General features: G+C 37.6%; 1 protein-coding gene across 1 annotated transcript in view; it reads right to left on the reverse strand.

Moving 5' to 3' along the window:
- Nucleotides 1-5,196: 5,196 nt before the first annotated feature.
- Nucleotides 5,197-17,345, reverse strand: part of LOC144343768 (uncharacterized) — a 29,609-nt gene continuing 17,460 nt past the window's right edge. The window contains exons 4-7 of the mRNA XM_085498966.1: nt 8,160-8,738; nt 6,861-7,102; nt 6,450-6,736; nt 5,197-5,498 (exon numbers count right to left, since the gene is read on the reverse strand). Of these exons, the coding sequence (XP_085355092.1) occupies nt 5,489-5,498; nt 6,450-6,736; nt 6,861-7,102; nt 8,160-8,738 (1,118 nt within the window). The 3' untranslated portion in view covers nt 5,197-5,488. The remainder of the gene's footprint in view (nt 5,499-6,449; nt 6,737-6,860; nt 7,103-8,159; nt 8,739-17,345) is intronic.

Genomic DNA, 17,345 nt, shown 5'->3' on the forward strand with positions numbered 1-17,345 from the left:
TGGTATTGTTAGTCTAATATTTGCAATGCATACATGTTTTGCAATTCCTCTATTATCACATAAGTCATAAATCGTCAAACACCCAGTCTTTTTACCACGAGAACTGAAAATTTACATTCACTATCTTGCCAATGATTTGGAATGGTGAGAGCGCACTGCCCAACCATGACGCACTGTGAGTAATTGTAAGTTTCGTTTTCTTGTCTCAAAACTTTGTATATTGCAATACATTGGAAAGTTGTTTTGCTATGGAGCTATACAGCATAATTCAACTGGGTTGGAACCTAGCACTACATTTCAAGGTGTGTGGTCCCACTGCCATACACCTTGCCTTCACTGGACTCGCGAATTACAGCTGAGCGAGCCTTCAAGTTGAACGAACTATTTATTATTTGCTTTGAAACGTTTTTCGCCGTTTTGATTTCATGCCATACAGTTTTACATGACCTGTTTATATACATGTATAACTACTGCAGATTCCAGCTTCTATTATATACCACATTTTTTCCACGAAAAGAAACAAAACCCTAACCCTTAATCTCATTTTTTTTCATTAGCCTAATAATATTTGAGAAAATTTCACACTGTGAAACACGAAATGAATAGCGCCATCAGTGTTCAACAATTCCAAATTGGCTGTTACGTCATGTCAGCACAAATTAATCGAGCAGCAAAATAGACGGAAAAGAGGTGGAAACTAAATAATCTCGACAAATTTATTTCTGTGACATGGCGATGTTTGAAGTCGTTCAAAAATTAAGATTATGGGTCGGCACGGTTACTAATTTACCGTGGGTTAGGGTTTCGTTTCGTGGAAAAGACTACGCCCATTCAATGTATTATGTGGCAGCCCACCGTCCCTCAAGGTGTTGAGGGACGGTGGGCAGCCAGATAAACCAATAAGCTCACATCATCAGCATAAATCTTCACTGGGGTAAATGTTGAAAAAAGAACTAAGAGAAATCGCAGAACTACAATAACATGACAATTCCAAAACGCCTGGTTGTAAAGACAATTACGTAACACTCGTATGCGGATAAGTATTGTGCCCTAATCCCTCTAGTATACAATATACCTCAGTCAACTTTATTCATTGTATGTGAATATACTGGCAACAAAGAGGCTTACGTATGATGTCTGTCACTAAAATCACTCAATCAATTACGTTACCTCGAATTTCTGGCTTGTGTTATATATGATTAATGTTATGAAAAGTTATGGAATGTTAAAATACTTGCTTTGTTAATTAGTATTCTATAATTAAATAACGGGGACTGTGATATTCATGTCTTGTTATAACTAAAACAGATTTACATATTCACCAAGACACCGTTGGTGAACAAGTTTATATCGGGTTTCAACCAAATCAATTTGCCAGCTGTTTAACCCAAGCAGTCACTTTCATGCCACTGTGTCAAAATGCATTCGTGCAAATCATTTTTTATTTCAAAATCTACACAGTTTTGTAATATTTTCAGGGCGATTGTATTTTCCATAGTGGGAAAGCCCTATGTTTTTCATATGGTTATGCAATTCTTTTAGTAATATCCCCGCTAATTGACAATGCTTTAATGTACACTTATGAAAAAGCTCAGAATGATGAGATGAGGTTGCTGCACTGTAACAGCATGGGACAATAGTTTCTTGCAATAAAAAAAGTATTAGTATACAACCTTATCCCAGTTCAAAATAAAGACAGTCAGTTTAAATACTTGTATGCCAATGACTAAATCATTATTTCCATTGTTGCACCTATTATATTCACCAGTGATACCTCACATGCGTCTTAGTATTTACTGATTTAGTAAAATTAGTATTCTTAAACTCGAATGTAGGTATAAGCATGGAGGTATAAATGTTTATACCTCCATGGTATAAGGGTGCAGTCATTTTAAAGGCCCAGGTATACTATAAATATGCTGGAAGCAATAGGGATTATTTCCTTGCTTGTCACGCTGTAGTATTAAATTCAGCTTGACCATAGCAGGCAGCATGGGGCAGGGATTGTCAGAAAAGAACACGCGCACACAAGTGTTTTGGATCCAATAGGGCATAGAATTTAATTAAATTACAGCACTATAAGCCATAAAACCCAGCAAATGAGGTAGCTGACCTTAGGAGGGTACTGGCAAACTACAACTACAAACTATAAAACACTGAGACTTAAAGTCCCCCTGGATAAAGCAGGTTAAATGGGTTGAAGCGATGACAAAACAAGCGTGGCACAACCATATAAAATTAAATAAAACAAGCACAAAGCTTAAATTGAATGAAGTTAAATCAACCAAGAAAACATGTTAAAGCACAAACACTAAAAAAAAAAATTCATACATATCATACATATCAGGTGCTCCCTGAAATTTTGGTAAAAAATAGGGTGGGCTGGGTGGGAAAAAAGGATTGCTAAAAGATGCAATGTTGCCAGCTGTACTGTAGTAGTTGCACTCCACAAATTAATGTTTATTTACTTATGGTAATAAGCTGTCAAGCTAGTTCCTGATTGGGTAGTCATGCTAAATCCCTTGATGATGTCCTTTGACTGACTCCCTATGGCCCCGTTCACAATTGACTTTTAAAAACTGAGCAGACCGGATTATTACACTGAATTTGAAACATGTTAATAGTTAACAAGACCTTAAATTCAGCTTGACCATAGCAGGCAGCATAGGGCAGGGATTGTCAGAAAAGAACACACAAGTGTCTTGGCTCCAATAGGGGGTAGAATTTATTTAAACTACAATACTATAAGCTATAAAACCCAGCCCCTCCCATTGATATGCAAATGAGCAAATGCAAATAAGGTAGCATGCTTTGGGAGGGTACTGGCAAACTACAACTACAAACTATAAAACACTATGAGACTAAAGTCCCCAAAGACCGAAAACACTTGTAGGGTAGGGACATTGGGGCGAGTGGAAGGGAGGCCCGCAGCAAACCCCTGAATCATCTGCAGACGGAGAGGGAGTGACGGATGCAAACAACTACGAAAAGCATCACTCCTCCAGTCGCCTAGCAGTCAAATCAACTCAGCAGGGATACGACAGTGAAGCCCCAAGAGCCCCCTCCCCCACGGCGAAAACTGTGAGTGGAGTAGAGGTCGGTGTTTGGACCCAACGGCTAAAATAGCGATGACAAACGCCTAACAAACAAAGGGCATGGAAAAGGACATGGCCTAGGAGAGCTGCATGGGAGGACGGAAGCTGGGCCCTTTGATGGTGAGGATGAATTCCTGAAAGCGGTGACAATGGCTGAAACTGGGCAGAGGGGGTGGTCCTTAAGCACTGGGAGGGGTAAAAGCAATTGACGATCCTTGGTCTGTATAGTCTTGGACCATCGAATGACCACTGCTAGACCCCATGGGAAAACCAAAAAATCCCTGCGCCTGAGATCGAGGGAACCATCAAATTGTGACATGGATGTGGGGAGCATGTTGGACTTCCGCAGGAGTCCAAAAAAACAGCATCAAACAAATGGCCCAAAAAACTATGTCAGCAGGACATGACAACTCCAATTGAGCCTGGATGCCCAGAAGCAGATCAGGGGTAATTGTTAACTTCCTCTGAACTGCTGAGCCTTTAACCTGGGATATACCCCGCAAGATACAGGTGAGTGGGAAGTTACCAGGGAAAGGGTTGGCCAACCCGCCCTCAACATGGAACAGGCGGACAATACTGAGATACTGACGAATGGAGCTATGGGAGAGACGAGGGGCTAGGAGGGCTGCATACCTTCCTAATACGACAGGATCAACTGGGTCTTGGGAATACCCATACTGATTGCAGAAGGATAGGTAGGCCTTGCGGAGGGGACGGTAGGTGGATTTGGTTGCCATTGTGATGCTAGGATCTGGGAAGAAATCAAGCAATAAGTCCTATAAGACATTTGATTCGGGAAAGTGGACACAAAGGCCTGTAAATCAGACAGAGTTAGTCCAATATCACTATAAAAACTATGGAGGTATGTGGGCTGGCCTGATTGGTGCAACCTGGAAATGGCATCTGGAATATGGTTTTCCTTACCTGGCACATGGCTTGCTTGTATGTGGAAATTGTGGGTGACAGATAGCCAAAATAATTCCTGGAGTGCAGACGTGACGAGCGCATTGCGGGATGTACCTTTGTTGATATTGGCCATGGCCACCTGACTGTCAGTGTAGATGTGCACCGTCTGTGAGTAGGCTTGTGGAGGGAATGTAATTGGTCAAGAATGTGGCGGAGAAAAGTTTTCTCTCCTTTGATGACTCTACATGCCCATGCGAGTTCAAAAACCCCAAATTTCATAGTGCTAATTTTGTTTACATATCTTGTTTACGTTGTAGTTGCGGAATTTGAGGTCAATGTGAAGTCATACAGGTATCATGCCACTAATCAACCAATGGCTGCTCGTTGCAAGAACCAATGAAATTTTTAAATATTTTTTTTCTCAGGTGCTCCCTGTTTGGGGCGTAATCACCTGGGTCAAAGGTGAGACCAACGTGTGGTCTTGTGTTTACTAATTAGCGGCTGTGTACCTGTTGGTTTATTCTGTGTGTATTTGGATGTTCTAATCTTGGTGTTTTTCCAGTGATTTCTCTAGGTGCAATCCAAATACAGTAGGCGGGTCTTGTTTACTTGAGATTTGTAAGAGTTTGAGCTGGCCAACATGTAAGTTTTTTTTTCATGTGGGTGATAACTGGCATGTTGATTTCCAATTTTTGACCCATGTTTTCAACTTTGTTCATCATTTTCATATAGCAATCTCATCATATGTTAACATTATCGTCTATGGAAATTCAATTAGTGATATGAGCCATACAATGAGGTATCGTTTTGCGTGACGACAAATTTGCCGATTTTAATGAATATTCTGACGGTATTGCAATCTGTCTGACTTCATGACTCCCTCGGCCCGGGTGTGAACGGTTTATTTACCCATAACGCGGTTCGAGATAGAGAGAGGCACTGTGATGTAACACACCACAGCCGATGTTACAGCAACTTAGTAGTAAGGCATGCTCCATCAGAGGAAAGCTACTTGAACACTACTCACATCGGTAACTGTATTTAGTCAGATGTTCATGCAGTTATAAATGGATGCACACCAGCGAACACAGTTAAACGTACCCTGGAGCATCCATCTACGACTGATTTTATCCAGATTGCAGAATTATCAAAATCTCATTCATTCATGGTTTATTAAAAAGTAGTCGTACACGTGTTGCATTTTGATAAATTTATTTCAACTGAACCCCAAAACATGCAGCTACTGGTAAAAACTATTATAACTCGTAATTCGAATTCCGTAGTGTTTAATATTGATTTACAACAGTACTGTTCTCAGTATTACTATTCATGCAGCTAAATCCTAGAAAATGCAAATAGCATTATAATATAAACCAATATTATTCGACTTGTTCTTATAAGTTTTGGAACAATTTGTCATATCTCCATTTCCTTTTTTAAATTATGGGTTGGTAGAATCAAATCATCGTCGGTGTACATTATCACAATCATTTACATCTGTAAAGGTTTAAAAAAGATATGTGAATGAGAATGGTACGTGAATGCAATATATGCCGTGGTGTAATGACGTTTTTGAATAAAGAAATGTTTTTATGTGGCATTCTCCATTCGCCGTAAATTCTGAACACCAGAAACACTGTCAAAACTAGACGACACTGAAAGGAGATGCCAGCCAAACCTGCACTAAATGCATTGCATATGCATATAACTACATACATAACTGCAATTGAAATATATAATGTTAACTTGACTATTGACCTTACAATGTAGATACTGGGATCACATAAAGATCGTGTGTGCTAAGTTTTGTCTTGGAATATTATGAACCTGCATACATCTATACACTATAACATTTCAACAAATGGTCCCGAAGATTGCATGCACGTTGAAGTGGTGACTATTTTCTCTTCGAACTGTATTGTGAACATACATGCACATATAATGTGACCTTGATCATTAAAAAGTAAGTAATGCGATTTTTTGTAAAATTGACAATCAGTGATACGGAATCAATGAGTAATTTTTGTGATGCAAACCACGTAAAACCATGATTTCAGGCTCAACATAAACAAAATGGTACAGTTTATAGTATGAGGATTAATTTGAGTGGTGCAGTTGCTAATATAATCATAGACGATATTCATTCCATTAACGGTAAGATATCAATGATGTCTGTTCCTTAGTGCAAGTCACTCTATCGGCACTATGTTAAAAAGTGGTTGTAATATGTTATTAAATACATTAAATCAAATTTACGTGGTGTTGCTAAGGAACTCATATATCACATTCACACCCTTTGATGAAGACGACACATCTTTAGTTTGTAATGCCCACTATACGACTGCTGGCGACGTAAAGTCATGGAGTTAAGTATGAAACATGACTAAATATACTACAATCAAGCTACTGAAGAAGACATGCGAGGCTGAGAGTTACATGATTACTTACGACATTCCACGCAATTTCCAGCTTTCACCAAAGTCGAAAGAGTTATCAGCAATAGTGCCATCAGGTTTTTGGAAGTCATCATGACTATCACCATTATAGTTACCCAATAATCCACATAGCTTGCCACGATAATCGGAACCAGAAAGATTAACAGAAAAGCTGTGTTTTCGCAAGGTCCAATCTAACTTGAATGTAGTATCCATCAGTGTGAAGCTCATAACTACCTTTTCTTTTGTTTTCACGGCTTGTATGATTGATGACTCGGGCAGTATGTTGCTTGTATTTCCCTGTAAATTAATTCATTTTGCTGTAATTGGTACTAATTGCACCTTATTCAAAATTAAAATACATCATGATGATTAACAAAATACTTAAATTGTGTCATTCGTGATTGATTGATTGATTACTCACTTTAACTACGTCTAGCTTATTCACATTTGCATATTCATCACCAACAGTTATATTAATAGCAATGACTCTAGTTTTGATTTCTTCGCTGGTATCTTCTCGAGGTTCAAATTTAGCAATGATTTTGAAATCTGGTTTGACATTGGAGCAGTCTTTTAGCAACGTGTACCAACATACTCCTTGATGACTGTAATGACGTCCATCCAATGTGGTGAAATGAGGGTCACCTATGACAGTGCCACCATCTGTTAAATAATGGAAATGTTTCATTTCAATTGTCACATTAAAAAATGAACATATTTACTATATAGCGTTACCATCTGTTGACAAGTTTGAATTATGTTTGAATTATTATATATATAATGTCAATAATCGTATTAGTATTTAAGCAAGACTCACTTTATATATTCTGTTCTTATGTATTCCAATATTTTAATTCAAATAAATTAAGTAAATTGATACAAATTAATCATATAAATGTGTAGTATCGTTTAATGTAGTGTGGCATGTGGTGCAGTGTAGTTCATTATAGTATGGTGTAGTGCAGTGTAATGCAGAGTAGTGTATAAACAATGCAGTGTAGCACAGTGTAGTGTAATTCTGCAAGTAATACATTGACACAATAATCGTACACAATTTACAAGTGTGTAGTGTAGTGTAGTGTAGTGTAGTGTAGTGTAGTGTAGTGTAGTGTAGTCCAGTCTAAATACATTGACGTAGTGTATGACGCAGTAGAGTGATGGAATAATGTAGGTAAAGTGAAATGCAGTGTGGTCTAGTGACAGTTCAGTGTAGAATAACGACAGTTTAGTGATGTGTAGTGAAAATATAGTGAGATCGTAGTGCATGGCAGTATAGAGCATTGTAAGGAAGTCACAGTGCATGTATTAGCTTAGTGTAGTGTAGTGTAGTGTAGTGTAGTGTAGTGTAGTCAGACTAGTAATGCAGTTATACTGGCAGTGTAGCGAATGCTTGGAACTCCATTTAATTCACTATAAATTGCATTTAACAAAACAGGACATGTTTTTGTTATAACAACTTATTTACGAGTGTCTTTAAACCTTATACGAAGTTCTCTGAGACAAAATACTTTGAAACAAATGTGAATTCCTTAGTGTTTTCAAATGTTGATATCGTTTTCTGTAATAGGTTATATACTATTAGCCAACACTGTCAAAATATAATAATATTTAGTTTTCTGAATGATAAGCATCTACACAGTGTTAACAATTTTTAAGTAAGTTTGTTTAATATAATGCGTCAATAAGTAATGTTTTATAAACTACCGAAGTAACTACTTACCACAGATATTTACAAGTTTCTTTACCTCACTTCCTGTCATACTAAGAGTTGAGAAGTCCCATGAATAAATATCACCATAGTCGGGTTGAGCAGTTATTTCCTGCTCACTAAGAACACGCCCCCACATGTTGAATTTCGTGATCTGTCCAACGAACGCTTGGTGAGTATCAAATGAACCACCAACTGAATCTTGTTCTTGTCCCAGGTACAGTGAGCCACCTCCCTGAAGCGTTGCCCCTTGTGCAAAGGTACCGCTAGCCACTACCACTCCATCGAGGTACAACTCATAACGACCAGTTGTAGATGTCCAGGTGACGCAGATATGGTGGCATATACCATCGTTGACAGAAATTCCAGTTGTATGTGACTCGTGATCATCAATAACTATTTTCAGATTACCGTAGTCATACAGAAGCAACTCGTTGAGATCACCAGGTACAGCATAAGAAATCAAAGAACCATCATTGGTAGATGACGAGTTCATCATTATGCAATAAGTCATTTCTGTCATGTCTGGAATTGGTGTTGCTACCTTGATACGAGAATCCGTGTCTACTAAATCTATCAAGGCATCACGGTCTGCAATATAAATATCAAATTAAATATTTATTACCAAACGCTTCAGCGTGGTATTAAGAATTTGTTTTCAGGGTTGGGTGATACGAAAGTGGGAAATGGTTGCACATATGGGGATAATCCCTGGAATTGCAATAGAGAGGGTTCAGGCCAAAATACAATATATAGTGTTTTCATGTTTCGTCTGATATTTCTGTGGTATTCTTCTGCTGTAACTAATTCAAGATTTGTTCTAAAATTCAGTGTATTGTGTGCACTCAAGGATTATTCGTTTTTTGCTGAAAACACCCCTATTTTTTAATGGCAGATTCGAGTTAGGTTCTCTCCCACTGGGAAATGTGCATTGTCGCTTGAATGAGAGCTAATTAAACACATTTTCCAGATCGGCGAAATAGTATGTAACAGCCAATTGTAACAGCCTATCACATGATTTTACTGAGAATGTCAACATGGAAAGAGGCTATTCCATTTTACGCAGGAATAATTGGGAGTAGAATATGTGAGGGATTGTATTTGTATAATCAGAGATGTGTATACTGAAAAGTAATATCTATCCTTTTTTGCATCGCTGAGCATTTCTGTTTTAGTATATTAGTTTGAAAATGTTGAACTGGCATGATTTGTAATGTGTTTTTTTACTGAAACTCCCCTATTGATCGAATCCCGGGTTTGAACGAGAACGGCACACCACGTGATTCGTTTGCATACAATCCTGAAGGCAAACATGCCGTGCTACTGCGATACTCCACTGACGGGATGACTTACTAGTACTGCGTGCTACAACTTCGCTTGTGATGTTCCTTGTTAGTCATGGATTAAATGAATCTTGATTACCAGTTAAAATGTTGCTCATTTGGCGTTGGTAATCTTTATTTGGAACTGGGTAACGCCGCAACGTTGCCAGCAGAAGCCTCCTGGTACTTCGTACTATGATAAAACTCAGTCAACATACATCAAGTTCTCTCAATCGTAGTATTCCATGTGATGTACACCTAATATGCCAAAAATGTTGCTGAACGATTTGAACTGGATAAAAATAGCAGATGAAAATTTGTTTACAAAATATATATACTTCGGTTGCCAATGAAAACAAGCCAGTAAAAAACAAGCAATATGTTTTCGGCTGTTACCATGGTAGGACATAAACGTCGTGAAGCTAACGTCGGTTTATAACTAAAACCGGTCACCTTATACGAGGTTCGCAAAATAACATTCTGTCTTTAAAAGTCACTATATTTTATTGCTAGGACGTATTCAGCCGTTAAATGTATTATTTCCAACCGTTTTGCGATAGTATTTTCTACATTGGAGGCAGCATTTACAGTTTATTTAAAGTTGCGTTGGGATTACGTTGATACAGTGTAACAATGTCAGCGCCGGTGATCTCTTACCAGTGCGCAACGTAGCCAGAATAAAAGGCATGATCATTTGGCCACTGCTGTTACAAGACTGGTAGGAGGTAATACATTTGAGGCGAGAGTATTCAAAAAAACAGATTTTGGCTGTTGGCATGGTAGCGGTGGGTCAGGATTGTTTTTCCAATTAGTGATGGTACGACCTGCTTGTCAAGTATGAACAAAATCAGCCAAGCCAAAAAAAAAATCACAGAAGAGTTAAAAAGCCATTCCTGGTGAACAGTTACTCTAACTTTGGGGTCAACTTTCTCATTAATGAAAACAGATATCAAAAATTCAAATAGTAACTGTGTGCCCACACTCAAGCCGAGTGCAATGAGCTATGTCTGAGGTGTTGTATCACAGGAAGTTGGGCAAACTTATGTATTTTAATAAATTATTGAATAATAAAATGTTATATAACTTTTCTTTTACCCCCTTCCTTCCTGGTATCTATTTCAAGTAATCACTGATATTTGTTTATACCACTCTTTCCTTCATCACAATCTTTGTTACCCGCCAATGTTATATGGAGATTTTAATGCGCGATGTAGACACAACCTATTATAGGATATAACACAGTCCCTCTCGTGGATATAGAGATATTTTACTATAATAGGGTGTGTCTACATCTCGCATTATTATGCAAATGCAAGTGCAAATGAGGTCTGAGCGCAAATAAAGTTGTCCCTTCAGGAGTATCGTTTTTCGAAATATAGCCGAAATAAACAATATTTAGAAGTACGATATTTTTCCCTTGGGGTACATAAATATACTTGCCGAGTGAATTTAAATTTGAACAATAGTAATGGTAATTTTAGGCAGTCACTTATTTTGATTAAAACTAATTTGCATGTCACCCACGCAATAATGTTTTCGGTATTTTCACGGTCGATATGCAAATGAACATGGTATTTTCATTGGCTACCGAACTATTTTTATTTTGTAAACACATTTCCGTCTGCTATTTTTGTCAGGTTCAAATCATTCACCAGTATTTGTGGCATGTTACATGTATATCACATAGAAAACTAGGATTGGGAGAACTTAATGTATGTTTACCACCTGGAAACTGAGTTTTATAAATCTTAAAGGGCTCTCGGAAGATTCACCCGCAGCCTGGACCCGCAGTAAAATCAGCGATTACTACTATGGAGCTGCAACTGTCAACTTCGAGATACCAGGAGGTTTCTGCTGGCGACGTTGTGGCGTTACTCAATTCTAAATAAAGATTACCAACGCCAAATGAGCAACATTTACCGGCAACCAAGACTCAGTCTATCCACGACCAGCAAGTAACATCACAAACGAAGTTGTAATGTGCAGCTCACGAGTCAGCGACGATCGATGTCAACGAAAGTCATTCCATCAGTGAAGTACCGCAGTTACACGGCATCTGTGGAGGAACTTTTAATTTTAACATAAACCGTGTATCGTAATAGCCCAGTTTAAGTTCTGGTTCTATCGTGGTCCCAACTAAAGGGCGACAGTCGTTGTGTCGCGTCCTGTTCGATATGGGGCTCATAGCGACGTATACAACACGTGTAAAATACATTGTTTATTTACAAGAAATTCGAACACGCGCTGCGCGACTACCACCGCGCTTAAAAATCCACGAGTTATTTATTCGGACAATGACTCAAATCAGACGTCTGATTATTTCATTTTCACACGTACAATGACACGCGTTCTACACTGACACGCGTTGCTAGGTCGCAGTACTGTCTTGGAGCATATTAATTGTCAATTGGGTTCCCGACCTAAATTTCTATCCCGGTTTGTTGCACGTTCTTTCTTTACCATCAAATAATAAAATATGGGACATATGTAATAATATCAGAACCCCACACCCTCCCCGTGGTTTCACTCGTGAAAGTACGGCAGCAGGATACACCGCATCACTCGTGAAAATAACTTCCATATGCATTGAAAGCCACGGCGAGGGTATGGGGTTCTGTCATAATACTTCATTATCACTAAAAACATTTTTCCCCTGAAATAAATTTCAGTGAAAATTCCATTTCCCTCATACTCTATTGAGACACAGCACAATGAAAATTGGATTCACATGTAATGCTTGAAAACATGTCAGCAAAAATAAATTAAGTGAAATTCTACGTGACTTCATAAGAGTTGGAAATGAACAAACTACACCCGACCCTACCACTCCATACACAATGTAAACAACACCCCAAAACATCCTTTCACCCACGGTTACTACCGTGTTTCACCAGTGTATTCTATTTGACTTCAGGAGAAATTGAAATAAACAAATTAATTATAATCTAGTTGAGCACTGATTAAATAAACTACCTCGTCTTTATGTCAACTTGAAGTTTTTCATTGCCTACATCAGTGACTTCAACATATATGTTTCAATCCCAGGAATTTCACTTGCTATTAATTGCATGGGAGTGCCAGTCTTTCATGAATTTCTATTGTCATGTCAATTTCTTGCGATTACTCGGAACATGAAGTTGTACCCACAGACCGTCTAGGTGCTGTAACTAAAATCTGGTGTAAGTACCGGTTGGGCAGTCTTGAACTATGCATGAGAGGTCTAATATTCAATCCTATAGATTTCTCATTGTTTGGTAACTATTTGCTGCAAATGCAACAAAAATCAATATAAAAATATGACCCACACAGCATTCTACAGGTTACTTGTCCTGCTCATATATTATTCTGCTCACCATATCCATTCAGTACATAAAACATCTTTTGTATTGCCTCGTTTACAATCTCACCCACTCCGTCATTTCCACCCCCCAAATAATGTTGACAAAGCTCATGTACGTTCGGTTATAACTTGTACAGCTGTAGTTGTGGCCCACAGATTTTCTTTTATATGTAACAGTTTTTGTTGCCAATTTTGGATATTTGTATATTATAGAAACAGTAAAGCTATGGGCCCACCCATAGAGATGCGTGGACAATTTGCGATGCAAAAGTGTATCGGAAATATAAGTCAAGAAGAAAGTTCTCTTAACAAAAGGCCTCTGATTTGTAGTTTGGGCCTTCTACCTTTCACGTTATTATTATTATTAGGCCCCGACACAGGGACTATTAGTTTGTCCGTGCGTCCGTGTGTCCTTGTATCCGTCCGGAGCCATTTCTCGGACACCCTTTGACCGATCTCATTCAAACTTGGTATACAGACAATGTATGATGATCTACATATGCACACAAATTTTTGTTATGATGCGATTCAATATGGCTGACTGGCAGCCATTTTGTCCCTTAAATTAGCTAAATTCTTATATTTAAACGTGTCCGGAACAGTTTCTCGGAGCTGAACAAGGCGATTTCAATCAAACTTTGTATGGTGATCATGCATATTGGATTATAGGTGCACGTCACTTTTTTTTCTAGATTCGGTCCAAGATGGCCGACTGGCAGCCATTTTTTTTTCGTTTTCATGCTGATTCCTCCATAAGATATGGATATGGATATGTAAGTTTGTACATAGGTACTTCAAGATAACAGAACACTATGTTTTGTTTTGAGATTTGATCAAATTTGTCGAAATCGCGGCCATTTTGATTAATATCTTAAAATCACAGTCTTTAACGATATGGCCTGATTCAGTCCAAAGTTGAATAAGGCATTTTCAACAAACTTTGTATGATGATCATGTATATTGGGTTACACGTGCACGTCATATTTTTTTCAAAATTTGGACCAAAATGGCTGTTTTGTCTTGAGATTTGATCAAAAAAATTCAAAAAAAACCGTAAAATATCATCCTGTAACATGTCCGGAACTGTTTCTTGGAGCTGAACAGGGCGATATGGCCTGATTCAGTCCAAAGTTGAATAAGGCATTTTCAACAAACTTTGTATGATGACCTTACATATTAGGTTATGGTGCATATTTCTTTTGAAGATACTTGAACAACAATACCCGACTGGCTACGTTTTTCTTTCATGTTATTTCCTCTGTAAGATATAGTCCAATTCAGTTCAAAGTTTCCACGTAGGTACTATTCTGACACTAACACAATCTATAATCTGTTTTACTGTTAAAACAAATTTATCTTTCATTTCTACATGTCACTTGTACTGAACATTTCAATCGACTACAGATAATACTTAACGGGGACTATGCATTATCAATGCTTGTTATTTTTGAAAATAAATTTGAAATTTATTTATTATTGATGGGGTACGTTATTTTTTGTCGTACAAAACCAATATATAAAGAATACAATTGTGGTGTTTGTCCGACAATTTATTTAAGACCGGGGAAACGGTAATAGCTGTCTACCAAATTAACAACTTGGCGGCTCTAGAAGATTCATTTCCCGTGACCCAATGCTGTAATCCCGGGGACTGTGGAGCCGCACTTTAACACCAATTTCACACCAGTACCGAGAACAATAAAAATAATACAAATACTTACATTCGCGTTTTTGTAACCCTTTCTGCAAAAAAAAAAATATATGTATTAATATTAAAGACATTGTATTCTTTTTAACACATTCATACTTCCATTACTTCCAGTGAAGTTCATTTCAGAAATGAACGATGAGGCTCTAAGTAAAGTGTCCACATTGTAACTGGTTTAAAGGATTAGTTCAATGCAAGGTTAAATGCGCCTAATGATTCTCGGTTTTCATAGTACTTTATGTATACGTTTAACATTGCTTACTGTAAAACCATTTATTTTCATTGGCATTTTATTTCATTTTCACGAACTTGACGGAGAAACAATGAGTTCTATTGTTATTTCACATATTCACGTGGATTTTACTTTGCGGATTTTACCTATCGACAAAATAGCGATATAAAATAAAACAAGCGAATAATTAATGCATTTACAGTATTGCCCATTCTTGCTAATGGACATGAGCCCATTTATAGATTTAAAGAATACGTCAGTTTTTCCATGGAAACTGCTACTATTAACGACAAGGGCAACTTGCTTTTTACATGCACTAATAAGGATATGAACAATAAACGGGACTGGCAGATTGACGATCCTATTAAAAGTATGCCATTCTCGCAGTCTGTTAAATATGTTTGTTTTCCTTTCTAGATGGTGCAGCCGACTGTGGTATTCGGAGATTGAGCAGCAGGTTAAGCAGCATGCTAAACACCTTTGTAATTGCGATAGTCCTCGTGCAGTATAGTAACTTTGACATTTGATAAAATATTTCTATTAGGTTACTGAGATGAGGCTGAATGTGTCATGTAAACTGTGAATTTGGTAATAATTAATAATAGATGTGCCATATGCGATGTTTTATGGCAGATAATGCCTGGTATTACTGCGCCAAAGTAGTTAGTCAAATGTTATGTGTCAGTTACCGTGGATTAGAAGGTCACACGACGCATATCACGTGCTCCATGATTTAATGTGCTGTGACGACGTTAAAGATAATGTAATATGACCGCGTGTTCATGATTTCAATGCAATCGGTCCAAAAAAACGACTAAAGCATATTCACCTTTAAAAATATACCTGTGTAATGGATTACAGAACGATGCAAATGTGTGATCTAATCTATTGCGTCAAATTTGAATGTATTTGTCAATATGTTCCACAAATAGAGTTCACGAAAAAATATAATTAATATTTAAAGTAAATGCTCTATAAACAAAGCTAGCTTACCCCGTCACTAAGCTTGGCACTTTGTACCTTGTAGACACACAGACATACAGTTATATAATATAATGTGTACATTCTGCAATGTAAGGAAAAACAGTTTTGTATTTCCAGTAGCTTCAACATGGACATTAATTCTAATAATTCTATAATAACGAAAGACTTTACAAAGTTCATTTTGAAGGTCTAAAAACAGAATACAGACTGAATTAATAAGTTTAGACCTCAGTATATATCCGGCTCACATTGGTATAATAAGATGTAATGAGTACGGTCTCACAAGTTGAAATGTAATAGCAGTATCGCTCTTTCAAAACGTTCCAATTCGGCAAAAGGAGCTTTCTCACAGACATACACATAATATACAATGTGAAGCATACCTTACTCGATTCGTAGCGCGATGGGTTCAGTCACTCAGAGATATTGTCGATTCTTCAATTGATTCCAATGATCTGTCCCTGCATTCATAGCGTGCTTTATATTCATAATGTCTGTAACGTTCGGACCGTCCCATCTGTTCTCTACCAATAACATTCACTACTTCAGTAATAACTCTTGCTGGAAAATTGTGTCATAAACGGTGATTGGCAAGATGGTGTGGCATGACGTATAACACATGCGCCATTTTCATGGTATATATATTATAATGACGAATTATTCAGATCGTGGAAAAATCCAAATCAATCACCCTTAGAAGAGTTGTACGAAGAAATTTTTATAAGCAAATTTTTCTCTACACAGGTTAACGTGTTAACCTGTAAAGTGGTTCATCGGTTACAGCTATTTTTAACTTATTCATTTGAAACAATGCACTGAAAAAAGTTAAGTTTGGTATATAAACACAAAAAAACACCAATTCCGGGAAATTATTCACTTTTTTCCACAAAATGTCTCAGGACTTTGAACATGTGATACATCATCGGAGTTGTGATGCAAAGCTCATGCCAAACAAAATGCTTATATCAAAACAACTCGTTTTGTGTGACGAATGTTGTGAAACTTCTTGGCGATTTCTCATACTCGATATGACTAAAACTCCATTTGATATATGGCGGTCCATAGTCTATATGAGGGTTTGGATGTCTCTCTCGAATCAAAGCCTGATCCACGACTGGACTGAGTTATAAACTGTTTTACGAATGCAATGTGTGAAATGGATTGTAGTATTCTGCGTGGTGACCCATAATCCATTGTCGCAATGATTTATCTTTAATAATATTGCTATATAAAATTTTAATGTTCATGTTTATCATGTTATTAGTGGCTATTAGTGGAAATTTCGTGGCATAATTGAACCGAAAGGCAGCAACAAGGGGGGCTGGTGTTTGAAGTTCAATATGGAACAAATAATTATACGTTTTGTACGCCATACCCTTGTGATTAAAGATAGTTTTCTACATAATGTGATTATGTGTCCAGTGTGAACTACTGTGTCGGTGATCATGTACATAAAACTACTGCTGGGCGAAGTCAAATATAGGGGTCAACGTGGAACTCACTGGGTAACTGCTACCTCTTATTGTAGCTGTTGTACATTTTGCATTGTCCATATGATTATTTTCATGTCGAGGGGTGATCAGGAACATTCCATGACGGACGGCAAATCGGA

This window comes from Saccoglossus kowalevskii, chromosome 5 (assembly GCF_978046115.1).
Source record: "Saccoglossus kowalevskii chromosome 5, keSacKowa6.1, whole genome shotgun sequence".
Lineage (NCBI taxonomy): Eukaryota > Metazoa > Hemichordata > Enteropneusta > Harrimaniidae > Saccoglossus > Saccoglossus kowalevskii.